This window comes from Procambarus clarkii, chromosome 52, assembly GCF_040958095.1.
Source record: "Procambarus clarkii isolate CNS0578487 chromosome 52, FALCON_Pclarkii_2.0, whole genome shotgun sequence".
Lineage (NCBI taxonomy): Eukaryota > Metazoa > Arthropoda > Malacostraca > Decapoda > Cambaridae > Procambarus > Procambarus clarkii.
Genome location: NC_091201.1, coordinates 31,058,168 through 31,074,863, shown reverse-complemented (window position 1 = coordinate 31,074,863; position 16,696 = coordinate 31,058,168). Strand labels below are relative to the sequence as shown.

General features: G+C 41.8%; 1 protein-coding gene across 1 annotated transcript in view; it reads right to left on the bottom strand.

The window, feature by feature from the left end:
- Nucleotides 1-321: 321 nt before the first annotated feature.
- LOC138352217 (ribosome-binding protein 1-like) overlaps nt 322-16,696 on the bottom strand; it is a 20,524-nt gene continuing 4,149 nt past the window's right edge. Inside the window, exons 2-4 of the mRNA XM_069304500.1 lie at nt 15,278-15,543; nt 1,306-1,617; nt 322-1,268 (exon numbers count right to left, since the gene is read on the bottom strand). Of these exons, the coding sequence (XP_069160601.1) occupies nt 322-1,268; nt 1,306-1,617; nt 15,278-15,543 (1,525 nt within the window). The remainder of the gene's footprint in view (nt 1,269-1,305; nt 1,618-15,277; nt 15,544-16,696) is intronic.

Genomic DNA, 16,696 nt, shown 5'->3' with positions numbered 1-16,696 from the left:
CCCCAGGTCTCTTTCACGCGTCGTTACAGGTAGGCTGTTCCCCTTCATTGTGTACTGTCCCTTTGGTCTCCTATCTCCTAGTCCCATTTCCATAACTTTACATTTGCTCGTGTTGAATTCTAGTAGCCATTTCTCTGACCATCTCTGTGTGTGTGTGTGTGTGTGTGTGTGTGTGTGTGTGTGGGTGGGGGTGTGTGTGTGGGTGTGTGTGTGTGCGTGTGTGTGTGTGTGTGTGTGTGTGTGTGTGTGTGTGTGTGTGTGTGTGTGTGTGGGTGTGTGTGTGTGTGTGTGTGTGTGTGTGTGTGCCTGGCAGGCTGTGTGTTATCCTGTACGAGCCAACTTTGTGTAGAGGTTGGCAGGGGAGAGGCCACTCGTGTAGAGGTTGGCAGGGGAGAGGCCACTCGTGTGGAGAGGTTGGCAGGGGAGAGGCCACTCGTGTGGAGAGGTTGGCAGGGGAGAGGCCACTCGTGTAGAGGTTGGCAGGGGAGAGGCCACTCGTGTGGAGAGGGGCGCCCCGGGGAACACCGGGTATTGGCTGTATCTCCAGGCCATTATGTATGCTAATGAGTTTACCCTCTTCTCTTTACCTGCTTGCTTCCTGCCTTGCTTCACCTTGTTACCTGCTTGCTTCCTGCCTTGCTTCACCTTGTTGCCTGCTTGCTTCCTGCCTTGCTTCACCTTGTTGCCTGCTTGCTTCCTGCCTTGCTTCACCTTGTTGCCTGCTTGCTTCCTGCCTTGCTTCACCTTGTTACCTGCTTGCTTCCTGCCTTGCTTCACCTTGTTGCCTGCTTGCTTCCTGCCTTGCTTCACCTTGTTGCCTGCTTGCTTCCTGCCTTGCTTCACCTTGCCTGCTTGCTTCCTGCCTTGCTTCACCTTGTTGCCTGCTTGCTTCCTGCCTTGCTTCACCTTGTTGCCTGCTTGCTTCCTGCCTTGCTTCACCTTGTTACCTGCTTGCTTCCTGCCTTGCTTCACCTTGTTACCTGCTTGCTTCCTGCCTTGCTTCACCTTGTTGCCTGCTTGCTTCCTGCCTTGCTTCACCTTGCCTGCTTGCTTCCTGCCTTGCTTCACCTTGTTACCTGCTTGCTTCTTGCCTTGCTTCACCTTGCCTGCTTGCTTCCTGTATTGCTTCACCGTGTTGCCTGCTTGCTTCTTGCCTTGCTTCACCGTGTTGCCTGCTTGCTTCCTGCCTTGCTTCACCTTGCTTGCTTGCTTCTTGCCTTGCTTCACCTTGTTGCCTGCTTGCTTCCTGCCTTGCTTCACCTTGTTACCTGCTTGCTTCCTACCTTGCTTCACCTTGTTGCCTACCTGCTTGCTTCCTGCCTTGCTTCACCTTGCCTGCTTGCTTCTTGCCTTGCTTCACCTTGTTGCCTGCTTGCTTCACCATGCCTGCTTGCTTCACCATGCCTGCTTGCTTCCTGTCTTGCTTCACCTTGCCTGCTTGCTTCCTGCCTTGCTTCACCTTGCCTGCTTGCTTCCTACCTTGCTTCAACTTGCCTGCTTGCTTCCTGTCTTGCTTCACCTTGCCTGCTTGCTTCCTGCCTTGCTTCACCTCGCCTGCTTGCTTCCTGCCTTGCTTCACCTCGCCTGCTTGCTTCCTGCCTTGCTTCACCTTGTTGCCTGCTTACATCCTGCATTCTTCTATTTTGCTTTCACACTTCCTCTTATACGCGCTTCCTTCCTTCCTTCATTCACCTTTCCAAACTTCCTTAATCCATCCAATGCTCTTTTGTGAATCCTTCCTTCAATCCCGTTTTCTTCCTCTTTTCAGGGCGGTAAAGATATTAGACTTGTGCATTTATTTTTTAATGTGGTGAAGATGTGAACCATTTTCCAGGCCTGAACGGTACTGGGGTGACTAACCTATTTCGCCAAAGAGAAAATCCACACTCGAAATTATAAGTCCGGGTAAATAGGCGCGTGAAATGGTGTTTATATTCGATGTAAGGAGCGTAATTCGCTTTTTAAATTAATTGGTGTGAATGGGAGACAAATTGCATTGTTTGGGAGTCTGGTGATTACTATTAGTCCTTAATGAACACCCCCGCGAAGAGGTGGTGGAGAGAGAGAGAGAGTGAGGGAGTGGGAGAGAGAGAGAGAGAGAGAGAGAGAGAGAGAGAGAGAGAGAGAGAGAGAGAGAGAGAGAGAGAGAGAGAGAGAGACATTAAAGTATACAATCACAGTCTATTTGATTCGTTCTTACTCCTTCCTTCTTTTCTACTTTCTCCCCCCATTCTCTCTCTCTCTCTCTCTCTCTCTCTCTCTCTCTCTCTCTCTCTCTCTCTCTCTTTCTTCACTCTCCTCCTATTTTCCACACCTACAAAGTTTATTCCTTCTCTAATTTTTTCCACCCTATTAACTTTTCCACCCTGTGCACTTGACTCACTCTGCTGACCACCCTATTTTGACGTTATCTCTACCCATTTAAACCCATGGGCAAGTTACCTCTTAACTTAATTCCTTTCCACCTTATTTACCTCCCCCTATTTTTCTTAGCTAACTGTTCCCACCCCCCTCCCTTCACCTAGTTTACACACACTCTCCCCCTCTTTACCTACGTCCCCCCTCTACCCCCTTCCGGACTTTACCACCTTCCCAATTTGCACTTTCCTATTTCTCCCCCATTCCCAACTTATAAATTCGTCCCCCCACTTTAACACTTCCCCACTTTTCCCCCATTTCACCAACCTTGGAATAGGGGCCACTCCAAAACTATTTTCCATTTCATTTTTGAGTTCCTTTTTTTTTACCCCCTCTCACTAACCCCCTCCCCCCCCATCCCTATTTTGCCACTCCCCTCCCCTATTTTACCTACACATGTTTCTACCTCCCTCTCCAATTTACCTTATTATACCCCATTTCAATCTCGATGGCTTCGCATTCGTCAGAAAAAGAAAAGACAATCTGGCGGAGCTTAGAGTACACGGAAGACGGCCCCTAGTTAGCTATCTCGTTCCTTATCCTCCGTTATTAAGGCTATACTAAGCTTGTCATTAGTGGAGAGGGAGAGGGAGAGAGAGAGAGGGAGGGGAGAGAGAGAGAGAGGGAGGGGAGAGAGAGAGAGGGAGAGAGAGAGGGGGGGCTGGGAGGGAGAGAGCGAGGTAGGGATCTACAGAAGTAAGGAAGGAAGGAGAGTGGGAGATAAGGAAGGATAGGAATAAAGAGAAGGAGAATGAGAAGAAATAAGAACGAAGGGATGGTTAAACGAAGGAAGAATTGAGGTGTGTGTGTGTGTGTGTGTGTGTGTGTGTGTGTGTGTGTGTGTGTGTGTGGAGAACGCCGCTCGATAAAAAAACAATACGGTCTTGAAGAACATAAACACACTTAAAGGCAGAACAACGCACTCGAACGTAGAAGAGCATATGACAAAGCAGCCTGGCAAAAGGTTAAATAATCCCTGGCTCACTAATGGCATACTCAAAGCAATCGCCAAGGAACATATATATATATAAAACATAGGATTGACCTACTTGTAAAGGCAGTAGTTAAGAGGTACTCGTCAGTGCTTACCAGTATAATAAGAAAAGCTAAACTTTCCTATTACGAGAATAGATTCAAAGAAACAAAAGGCAACATGAAAAGCAAATGCAGAGCCATCTCTAACATCTTAGGAGCTAAACAACATTCACATAACCAGATAAAAATCTCCTAGGTTGGTTATACACCTGGAATAGATCTTGAAACAGCAACTGAATTTAATAGCTTCCTTTCATCGATTGGTGCTAACCTTGCCCGAAAAAAATCCCACAGACCAAATCCACAGAATAAACGGGGCCACGTAGCCTGGTGGATAGCGCGCAGGACTCGTAATTCTGTGGCGCGGGTTCGATTCCCGCACGAGGCAGAAACAAATGGGCATAGTTTCTTTCACCCTGAATGCCCCTGTTACCTAGCAGTAAATAGGTACCTGGGTGTTAGTCAGCTGTCACGGGCTGCTTCCTGGGGGTGGAGGCTTGGTCGAGGACCGGGCCGCGGGGACACTAAAGCCCCGAAATCAACTCAAGATAATCTCAAGATAGACCTAGACACATGTTACCACATATCTCTCAGGCAGCTACACACTCTTCTCCTCTCACCGATCAGCCTTACACATGTTGTGTCCATCATTCACTCGCTAAAAACGAAAGCTGGGAAAATCAGTGAAATCCCAACCATTGTATACAAGAGCGCCTCCCATGCCCTTGCACCACCCATTACTTTGCTGTTCAATAAATCTCTAGATTGTCATACCTTCCCTGAAATCCTTAAAAATGCAAAAGTTACGCCAGTTCATATAGGAGGTAACACGGTAGACATAAATAATTACAGACCCATATCAAATCAGCCTATATTATCAAAAATATTTGAAAAAATTATCTACAAACAGCTCTACTCCTATCTCCTAAAATCCTATATACTAAGCCCCCTGTCAGTTTAGCTTCCGCTCCCAAAAGAGTACCAATGATGCAATTGATATTCTACTTGATATAATCTACTCAGCCCTTGAAAAAAGTGAGTTTTCGATTGACCTCTTTATTGACCTGAGAAAGGCTTTTGATACTATTAACCATAACTACCTCTTACATAAACTCCACCATTATGGAATCCGAGGCCACACCCTGAACTATATCCGATCTTATCTTAGTGACAGACACCAATATGTAGCCATCAATGACGTAACCTCTCCCACTCTACCACTAACCGTAGGGGTACCACAGGACAGCATCCTAGGACCCCTCCTGTTTCTTATACATCAATGATCAGCCTAATGTCTCTAACATGCTTAAACCTATATTGTTTGCTGATGATACTACCCCTCATCTACTCTGACCTCAACCCATTCCTATTAAATAATGTTGTAAACAATGAATTAAAAAAAAGTCCACTTGTGGATGTCAACCAACAAACTCACACTAAACATAGAAAAGTCCTAACCACGGCCCTTGTGGATTTGTTCATAGAAAAGACCTACTACATCTTATTTGGAAGCAAATCAACAAATGAAATTCAGCTTCAGATAGACAATGTAAACATTAGCAATAAAAATTGGAGGAAAGTTCCTTGGCCTGTACTTAGACAAGAGACTCAACTTCAGCCCCCACACACAACACATAACTAAAAAGGTTTCTAAAACAGTTGGTATTCTCTCTAAGATCAGATATTATGTACCCTACTTTGTTCTCCTCTCCCTATTATGCACTTATCTATCCCTATCTTACTTATGGTATCTGTGCATGGGGTTCAACCTCTGCAAAACTACCTCAAGCCCATCATCACCCAGCAAAAATCTGCTATCAGGACAATAACTAACTCTGCTTTCAGACAACACACAGCTCCCCTGTTTAAATCCCTAAGCATGCTAAACATAAATTCACTCCACACATTCTCTTGTGTCAATTACATATATAAAACCCTTTTCTTAAGTGCAAACCAAGTTCTGAAACTCTTCCTGGACAGATGTTATAGAACACATAATCACCACACCAGATATAAATATCTCTTTGATATCCTCAGAGTCAAACTTAATCTGTGTAAACACTCTATGCAAATAAAGGGACCTGGTCTATGGAACTCACTCCCTAATGAATTGAAAAGCTGTCCAACTTTTGCCTTATTCAAAAATAAAACCAAAAAGTACCTAATTTCATCTTCATAGTTTCCTACCTAGTTTTTTTTAACTCGCACTGTATCTATTGCTACCCAATTCCCCAATATATGTACCTAAGCCATATTACTTTCCCATTGTAATCTTAGATATCATGCAAGCGATGAATCACAATAACGGGGCTGAAGTGTGTTAACCAATCCACACACTACAAAATGAAGGTGATGACGACATTTCGGTCCGTCCTGGACCATTCTCAAGTCGATTATCTTGAGAATGATGTAATAGAACAATCGACTTGAGAATGGTCCAGGACGGACCGAAACGTCGTCGTCCCTTCATTTTCTATTGTGTGGATTGGTCAACTTAGATATCATCTGATATCATGGTTGTTGAATATGCATTGAGTGCATATTCTACTGCATTATTCCTTGAAATGATCCTCAAATTGTGCTACAGTGGACCAGTGTATAACCCCGAAATGTTATCACAATGTACTTAGTATTCCTTGTTCAGTATTGTGTATTGTCATTATTGTGTATTATTCTAATCTTTGTTTTTGTGTCAAAATTTCTTACAATGTACCTATAAAATTTGTTGTCAATTTTACTGTAATTTATCTACTTAAAATTATCTGTACCTGTAAAGTAAGACTGTAAAGTACCTGTAAACATTTTTTGTCAATTTTACTGTAATTTATCTACTTAAAATTATCTGTGCCTGTAAAGTAAGACTGTAAAGTACCTGTAAACATTTTTTGTCAATTTTACTGTGAATTATCTACTTTACACTATGTTGGATTAAGGACTTGCCAGAAACGCTATGCGTGCTAGTGGCTTTACAAGAATGTAAAATCAACTTAATTTCTTTGTTCTCTCTTAACCCCCCAATGTACAATGTACCTTCTTGTATATAAATAGATAAATAAATAAATATACTATATAGCACTGGCCATTAAGGCACTTGAGCGCATGACAATGCACTTGAACGAAGAACAACGTACTTGAGTGCATTACAATGCGCTCGAACGAAGAACAACGTACTTGAGTGCATGACAATGCACTCGAACGAAGAACAACGTACTTAAGTGCATGACAATGCACTCGAACGAAGAACAACGTACTTGAGTGCATGACAATGCTCCTGAAAACAGGACAACACACTTGAAACAAGAGAACGAGGCACTTCTGTATTTGCTTTGTTTTTGCTTTATTTCTCTGTTGATGTGTTTGCTGTACTCCGATTTTTGTTTGTTTCTTGTTTGTACTTAATGTTATATGGAGTATTAAGGAGCATGTCGTGGCTGTCTATCTGTGAATGTCTGTCTTCCTGTCTATCTGTGAATGTCTGTCTTCCTGTCTATCTGTGAATGTCTGTCTTCCTGTCTATCTGTGAATGTCTGTCTTCCTGTCTATCTGTGAATGTCTGTCTTCCTGTCTATCTGTGAATGTCTGTCTTCCTGTCTATCTGTGAATGTCTGTCTTCCTGTCTATCTGTGAATGTCTGTCTTCCTGTCTATCTGTGAATGTCTGTCTTCCTGTCTATCTGTGAATGTCTGTCTTCCTGTCTATCTGTGAATGTCTGTCTTCCTGTCTATCTGTGAATGTCTGTCTTCCTGTCTATCTGTGAATGTCTGTCTTCCTGTCTATCTGTGAATGTCTGTCTTCCTGTCTATCTGTGAATGTCTGTCTTCCTGTCTATCTGTGAATGTCTGTCTTCCTGTCTATCTGTGAATGTCTGTCTTCCTGTCTATCTGTGAATGTCTGTCTTCCTGTCTATCTGTGAATGTCTGTCTTCCTGTCTATCTGTGAATGTCTGTCTTCCTGTCTATCTGTGAATGTCTGTCTTCCTGTCTATCTGTGAATGTCTGTCTTCCTGTCTATCTGTGAATGTCTGTCTTCCTGTCTATCTGTGAATGTCTGTCTTCCTGTCTATCTGTGAATGTCTGTCTTCCTGTCTATCTGTTTACAAGTGCATGTGTCTCTCTACTTATTTGTGTATTTGACTTAGTTTTTTCTGTTTCTCATCCTCCTTCTCTGCTAATATTTATCATCCTTTATGTCCCTTCACCTCTCCGTATTTTTACGACTAAGCAAACAAACAAACAAACAAACACACTCACAAATAAAAACAATTACAAGAAAAACTCCCAAGAATTAAAAAATTTGATTGCATACGATCAGCATATATTACAAACACTTTGGCAGCGTTGGTCACATTTTGTTTGTAATGACAATTACAACAATGACAATTACAGGGCATTCGCCGGTTGAACAAACACAGCAAGAAAATTAATATTACGGTTATTGCTCCTTTGGGAAGGTTATAACTCTCACTCGAAGTTTTATAAGCAATGTTTGGCGTGTTTATAAAATGTTTGGCGTTTACACGCGTATAAATTATGTGGCACACAAGATACCAGGAAATAATCAACTTATTGGCTTTTTCTGTCTGTGTCTCTGTCTGTCTCTCGTTCGTCTCCAATGACAATTGGACAGAGCGTCTGCTTCACTCTCTCTCCCTCAAGTGCCAGCTGACGGGGAGTACACACACACACACACACACACACACACACACACACACACACACACACACACACACACACACACACACACACACACACGAACCAGGGCCTAAATAAGGAGGCATTTAGAGCGCTTTACACTGCCTACGTGAGACAATTTAGACTGCATACTTTAAGTATGCAACCCCCATCATGGAACCCCCCACCTGAAAAAAAACACATAAAGAAACAGGAAAAACTCAGAAGTTTGCGACGAGATTCGTTCCAGAGTTACAAGGGATGGGATATGAAGAGCGACTGAAAGAACTGAACCTGACGACGCTAGAAGAAAACACGGAGCGGAGAGATATGACAGAGACGAATAAAATAATACCCAACAGAACAAGGGGACATGGGTGACAGCTTGAGACTCAGAGGAGTCATAGAGATGCTACAAAATTTTCATTTAACGTGAGAGTAGTGGGGAAATGGACTGCAATAAAGAATCAGGTTGTGGAAGCACACTCCAGTCATAATTTTAAAAGTAGATACCGTACGCAAATAGGACAGGAATTATTGCTGTAAAGAACCGACGGCTACAAAGTCGGGGCCCAAGAGCTAATGCTCCATCCAGTAGGCACAATTAGGCGAACACACACACACGCTGTAATTCAAACTGTATGTGAGACCGTAACGTGTAGAGAGAGGGAGAGAGAGAGAGAGAGAGAGAGAGAGAGAGAGAGAGAGAGAGAGAGAGAGAGAGAGAGAGAGAGAGAGAGAGAGAGAGAGAGAGAGAGAGAGAGAGAGAGAGAAAGTGATCTGGAACACCGTGCGCCAGACCTACAACAGCCACCGTGGGAACCAGGAGAAAGTGCCAAACCGGTTTGACTACAAAGCAGTTAGAAGAGGGGTGTGTGTGTGTGAGGAGCAGGCTCCGGGATATGGGGGACGGACCCATGAGAACTAACCCTCAACCCCCCCCCCCCCGTCCAGGGAGTTGAACGCCGGTCCAGCAAGCAGCCAGACCTTCGCTCTATCAACCAGGCCAAGTGGACGGAACAAAATATCTCAGAGTCACAATCAGTCACAACTTTCAATCTAATTCCTTACTCTCCCTCTCTCCCTCTACCCATTCCTTCCCCCTACCCTCCCTTCCTTCTGTCAACCCTTCTATCATCTCCCTTCATGCAACTTGCCCCCCTCCCCCCCCCCCTCCCCACCCCAAACGAAAAATGAGAAAAACTTTACAAAAAACACAAAAAACAAACATTGTCAACGGGAACTAATCATCCTAATGGATCCACGAATCTCCCAACCACATTTAGAAGTCATTTAGAGTGGATTCAATTCCCATCGATGGCTGACCGCAGAGGTCTCGTCTGCGGCGGGAGAGAGAGAGAGAGAGAGAGACATATATAGAGCTTTCCTCCAAGTGATGGCTTGGGAAGGGGGGGGGGGTGGAGGGGGCGCTGACCCCAAGTTCGGCCGTAATCCACAATTAGGAACCGAACAAGCTTAACTCTGCCTCCTGGTCAACCAGGTTCAGTTTAATGTACAAATGATTGAAATATGTTGATAGCTAGAGTATAATGATATAATGAGATGGGTTGTATATATATATATATATATATATATATATATATATATATATATATATATATATATATATATATATATATATATATATATGTATGTATATATTATATGTATGTATGTGAGGATACATACATATAATATATACATACATTTATCCTTATCAGCATCCGACGACCTTGTGAAGGAAATTCTACCTGCCCACTTACATCAGCTGGCAGGTGTACATGATCCCAATTTTACAAGCTGTGCCACAGAGTGGGCCTCTCGTGCAGGCCAATCACCTCAACCACCATCCCCAAAATCCCACAAGCAATCCAGCTGGGATGGCCCCATTGTAGACCAAGTTGCTGCAGAGTGTCTGGGTGCTGCAACAACACAACACGACATTGCTCGCCTCACAGCAGTAGCAGCACCACATGCAGGGGATTTCCTGTTAGCAACCCCAATGTCGGCAACTGGCACGCGTCTCACACCACACGCCCTCCGAATTGCTGTGGCCCTCCGCCTTGCTGCCCCAATCCACACCAGATATAGGTGTATTTGCGGCGAGGTGGTGGCTGACAGGTACGGCCACCATGGCCTACTCTGCCAAAGCACAGGGGGATGGCACTCGAGGCACAATGAAGTTAACGACATCATCAAGAGGAGCCTCACCACAGCTGGATGCCCAGCTGAAAGAGAGCCCCGTTACCTAACGCCCCGTAACTCTGATGCTCTTATTGGTCGCCCGGATGGTATCACAGTGAACCCCTGGAAGAATGGCAAGCAGTTGGTATGGGACTACACGTGCGTATCAACCCTGGCTAACACCTACATTAACCTCAGTGTTGCACAACCAGGTGGCGCTGCCACCCACAGGGTAGCAGCCAAATCCCGTAAGTATAGAGAACTGGATCACCACTACAATTTTGTCCCCATTGCTTCTGAGACACTCGGCGCCTGGGGTAAAAGTGCTACCAGTTTTTTGAAGGAACTGGGTTCTAGGCTCATTGAAACAACAAGGGACCCAAGAGCTGCAAGCTTTCTTTTCCAGCGCCTCAGTGTGGCGATACAGAGGGGAAATGCGCACTGCATCCAGGGTTCCTGCCCGCCATCTGAGGAGCTGGAGGAACTCGACAACCTATGATAACCATCTTTGTAACCCATATGTAACTCCTTTTTTGTAACAAAGTTCAAATAAAGTAAATATATATGTGTACATACAAAAGAATGGGGGTGGTAGGAGAAGATAATATTAGTGTTCAGTGAGAAACCACAAGGTCTCCTCTGAATACTTTTTATTTTCTTCTCCGAGGCTATGGGTCCCCACATTGGCACCAGAGGTGGTACCCTCACAAACTTTTATATATATATATATATATATATGTCGTACCTAATAGCCAGAACACACTTCTCAGCCTACTATTCAAGGCCCGATTTGCCTAATAAGCCAAGTTTTCATGAATTAATGTTTTTTCGTCTACCTAACCTACCTAACCTAACCTAACCTAGCTTTTTTTGGCTACCTAACCTAACCTTACCTATAAATATAGGTTAGGTTAGGTTAGGTAGGGTTGGTTAGGTTCGGTCATATATCTACGTTAATTTTAACTCCAATAAAATAAAATTGACCTCATACATAGAGAAAAGGGTAGCTTTATCATTTCATAAGAAAAAAATTATAGTAAATATATTAATTCAGGAAAACTTGGCTTACTAGGCAAATCTGGCCTTGAATAGTAGGCTGAGAAGTGAGTTCTGGCTACTAGGTACGACATATATATATATATATATATATATATATATATATATATATATATATATATATATATATATATAAATGTAAATGTAAATGTTCGTTTGTTCAAAATCGCTAATCTCCGAAAGTTCTTCACCAATTGCTTTGAAATTTTGACACGACGTGCCATTCAAATACGCGCATGTCAATATATATATATACTATATAGCAACCCGTTCTCGTACTTTCTTTAAGTCAATATTGACTTATTAAATAAGTGCATATGTGACATACTAATTTATTGTGAATATTTTAGTTTACCTTCAAAATCTTCATAGAAAACACCGACTTTACCTAACCTTCTTAGTATGTTAAGATAAGCATCTTATTGCTTCGTAATTACAATTATTACCTAACCTATTATAGGTATAGGTTAAGTAGTAATTATAATTACGAAGCAATAAGATGCTTATCTTAACATACTAAGAAGGTTAAGTAAGGTCGGTGTTTTCTATGAAGCTTTTCAAGGTAAACTAAAATATTCACAATAAATTAGTATGTCACATGTGTACGTATTTAATAAGTCAATATTGACTATAAGAAAGTGCGAGAAGGGGTTGTATATAGATGCCACATCTGTGGCAGGTAAAAACATGGTTTTTTGAAAAAAAGTGCCATCTGTTGCACGTATGAGCAACACATGCTATACTAAATATATTACAATTCCATTTCAATGTTTCTGATTTTATTGATTAATTGAATTTTCATAGATTTCGATTTATCTTCACTCTGATTTAATTATTCTGTGTGACATTGCGTTGGAATTGAGCTGTGTTGTTTACCATACCGTTCATTTCGTAAGTATAATTTATTTTTTATTTTTTCATTGTTTTTGTTTCGATTTTTAACTGTTTTTCTTATATTCCAGTGATGGGAACATCAGATAATTTGGGAAGGCATCGGACGAGGGAGTGGGGAATAGTTGGGAGGACGAGGGGATAGGGGAGGTGGGAATGGTGGGGAGGACTAGGAGATAGGGGAAGGTTGCTGTGGCTGCGTTGCTGAGCCACAGCAATGCGTGGCCGGGTACAGCTAGTATTTTATATATATATATATATATATATATATATATATATATATATATATATATATATATATATATATATATATATATATCGTACCTAGTAGCCAGAACTCACTTCTCAGCCTACTATTCAAGGCCTGATTTGCCTAATAAGCCAAGTTTTCCTGAATTAATATATTTACTATATTTTTTTTCTTATGAAATGATAAAGCAACCCTTTTCTCTATGTATGAGGTCAATTTTTTTTTATTGGAGTTAAAATTAACGTAGATATATGACCGAACCTAACCAACCCTACCTAACCTAACCTAACCTATATTTATCGGTAAGGTTAGGTTAGGTAGCCAAAAAAAGCTAGGTTAGGTTAGGTTAGGTAGGTTAGGTAGACGAAAAAACATTAATTCGTGAAAACTTGGCTTATTAGGCAAATCGGGCCTTGAATAGTAGGCTGAGAAGTGCGTTCTGGCTATTAGGTACGATATATATATATATATATATATATATATATATATATATATATATATATATATATATATTAGTATATTTTGGTAGCAGTCTTTCCTGTAGACATATATTATTAAATATGACCGAAAAAATAAGATTAATAATTCTAACACGAATTTTCTCAATCTTTCGTACATTACGCTTCACTGTTGGAGGTAAATCAAAAATCACTTCTCCAAAATTCATTTTTATTTCTAGTCTGACGCGACACGGGCGCGTTTCGTAAAACTTATTACATTTTCAAAGACTTCACAAATACACAACTGATTAGAACTTACGTCTCTCTGATATTATATCTACATTTGAGTGAGGTGGGAAGGATGATGTGGCATTAACACAAGACAGAACAGGGGATATTAATAGGGTATTAAAAGTATCAACACAAGACAGAACAGAAAACAATGGGTATTGAATAGAAGTGTTTGTAGAAAGCCTATTGGTCCATATTTCTTGATGCTTCTATATTGGAGCGGAGTCTTGAGGTGGGTAGAATATAGTTGTGCAATAATTGGCTGTTGATTGCTGGTGTTGACTTCTTGATGTGTAGTGCCTCGCAAACGTCAAGCCGCCTGCTATCGCTGTATCTATCGATGATTTCTGTGTTGTTTACTAGGATTTCTCTGGCGATGGTTTGGTTATGGGAAGAGATTATATGTTCCTTAATGGAGCCCTGTTGCTTATGCATCGTTAAACGCCTAGAAAGAGATGTTGTTGTCTTGCCTATATACTGGTTTTTTTGGAGCTTACAGTCCCCAAGTGGGCATTTGAAGGCATAGACGACGTTAGTCTCTTTTAAAGCGTTCTGTTTTGTGTCTGGAGAGTTTCTCATGAGTAGGCTGGCCGTTTTTCTGGTTTTATAGTAAATCGTCAGTTGTATCCTCTGATTTTTGTCTGTAGGGATAACGTTTCTATTAACAATATCTTTCAGGACCCTTTCCTCCGTTTTATGAGCTGTGGAAAAGAAGTTCCTGTAAAATAGTCTAATAGGGGGTATAGTCTAATAGGGGGCCTCTGAAGAGACAACTAACACAACACCTATACCCCCTATTAGACTATTTTACAGGAACTTCTTTTCCACAGCTCATAAAACGGAGGAAAGGGTCCTGAAAGATATTGTTAATAGAAACGTTATCCCTACAGACAAAAATCAGAGGATACAACTGACGATTTACTATAAAACCAGAAAAACGGCCAGCCTACTCATGAGAAACTCTCCAGACACAAAACAGAACGCTTTAAAAGAGACTAACGTCGTCTATGCCTTCAAATGCCCACTTGGGGACTGTAAGCTCCAAAAAAACCAGTATATAGGCAAGACAACAACATCTCTTTCTAGGCGTTTAACGATGCATAAGCAACAGGGCTCCATTAAGGAACATATAATCTCTTCCCATAACCAAACCATCGCCAGAGAAATCCTAGTAAACAACACAGAAATCATCGATAGATACAGCGATAGCAGGCGGCTTGACGTTTGCGAGGCACTACACATCAAGAAGTCAACACCAGCAATCAACAGCCAATTATTGCACAACTATATTCTACCCACCTCAAGACTCCGCTCCAATATAGAAGCATCAAGAAATATGGACCAATAGGCTTTCTACAAACACTTCTATTCAATACCCATTGTTTTCTGTTCTGTCTTGTGTTGATACTTTTAATACCCTATTAATATCCCCTGTTCTGTCTTGTGTTAATGCCACATCATCCTTCCCACCTCACTCAAATGTAGATATAATATCAGAGAGACGTAAGTTCTAATCAGTTGTGTATTTGTGAAGTCTTTGAAAATGTAATAAGTTTTACGAAACGCGCCCGTGTCGCGTCAGACTAGAAATAAAAATGAATTTTGGAGAAGTGATTTTTGATTTACCTCCAACAGTGAAGCGTAATGTACGAAAGATTGAGAAAATTCGTGTTAGAATTATTAATCTTACTTTTTCGGTCATATTTAATAATATATATATATATATATATATATATATATATATATATATATATATATATATATATATATATATATATATATATATATATATATATATATGCAATTTACGATCAAGAAACACTGATCATTTGTATGCGGAAAATCCACAGAGAAACGGAAAAGAAAGATGAACGTTTCGGCCGGTCAAGAAAATTGTCAACACCGTTCAACACCAGACCTCAGTATTGTAAAGGTTGAAACATCTGAATATACGAATGTATTCATTATGTCTAACGAAGTGGTTTGCCATCTCCTGTGAATCGTCAGATGTTTAACGAAGATGTTCGCTAACTCTTGCAAACCATCGCTGACTGCGTCTTCTACTTCTACTGCTGGTTCTACTAATTCTACTGCTGGTTCTACCACTTCTACGGCTGGTTCTACTATTTCTACTCCTAGTTCTACCACTTCTATTGCTGGTTCTACCACTTCTACTGCTGGTTCTACTAATTCTACTCCTGGTTCTAAAACTTCTACTGCTGGTTCTACTAATTCTACTCCTGGTTCTACTAATTTTACTCCTGGTTCTACTAATTCTACTCCTGTTCTACTAATTCTACTCCTGGTGCTACTAATTTTACTCCTGGTTCTACTAATCTATTCCTGGTTCTACTAATTCTACTCCTGGTTCTGCTAATTCTACTCCTGGTTCTGCTAATTCTACTCCTGGTTCTACTAATTCTGTAATGACCCCGACTTGTAATATCTCGCCTTGTATCTATCTCGACCGCGCACCCGCTACTACCACTGAGCTAACCGTGCAATCTCCGCTCTTTCTATGGTAATAACAGATGCTATCGATCATGTAAGATGTTAACACTCGGGCCGTCATACGAAGACGTAAACCAGTAAACAGAAGAGAGAGAGAGAGAGCGAGAGAGGAAGAGTGAGGCCGAGCGAGAGCGAGAGCGAGAGAGAGAGGAAGAGTGAGGCAGAGCGAGAACGAGAGCAAGGGGGGGAGAACGAGAGCGAGTGAGGGCGAGGGAGAGTGAGACACTAGTGAGGGAGAGTGAGACAGAAAGATAGAGATAATCGTAGTCACAGCCTATCGTATGAGTTACCGAGTGACGCTGCCACCACCCTGAGTTACCGGACAGGGGACCGGAGTGAGAGTCGTAGGTCTTGCAGATGGAATAACCTACCAGGACAGGTGTAGGGGACAATTGAACGGTACAAGGATCCTGGCCTGACACTCGAATAATCCTGACCACTTGGGAACTATAGTGTACACAAGAATAAGGCGGGACACACCCAATACTAACACCTCAACACGGGAGACGAACGGGGGGGAGGAGTATTGGATAATTAAGAACACTAGGTCACTGGGGCAAAGGGGACGGTAGGCCCAATATCACTAAGGCAAGGAACCATTAATACACATTTAATAACAATTAATAAATTATGACTTTATTTGAAATAATTAAATAAGACACTCCCTAACTATATTCCCTACTAGAGGCCAAGAGTACTGAATGAGGTGCTTTAGTACAAGAGAGCCGTACTTACTCGTATGTTGTTCCACAGTTTTCTGGAGATGATGTTCCTTCCCCGAGTCCACACACACACCTTCCTACTGGGCTGCGCCCACTCTACTGTCTGTCCATGATCTTCTCCTGCTCCTCAGCTGAACATGAGGGTTTTGCATTTGATGTTTAGGGGTTAATCCCTGAAGATTATCATGACGGCATCAACTCTGACCTCTTTGTGATTCGATGACCGTT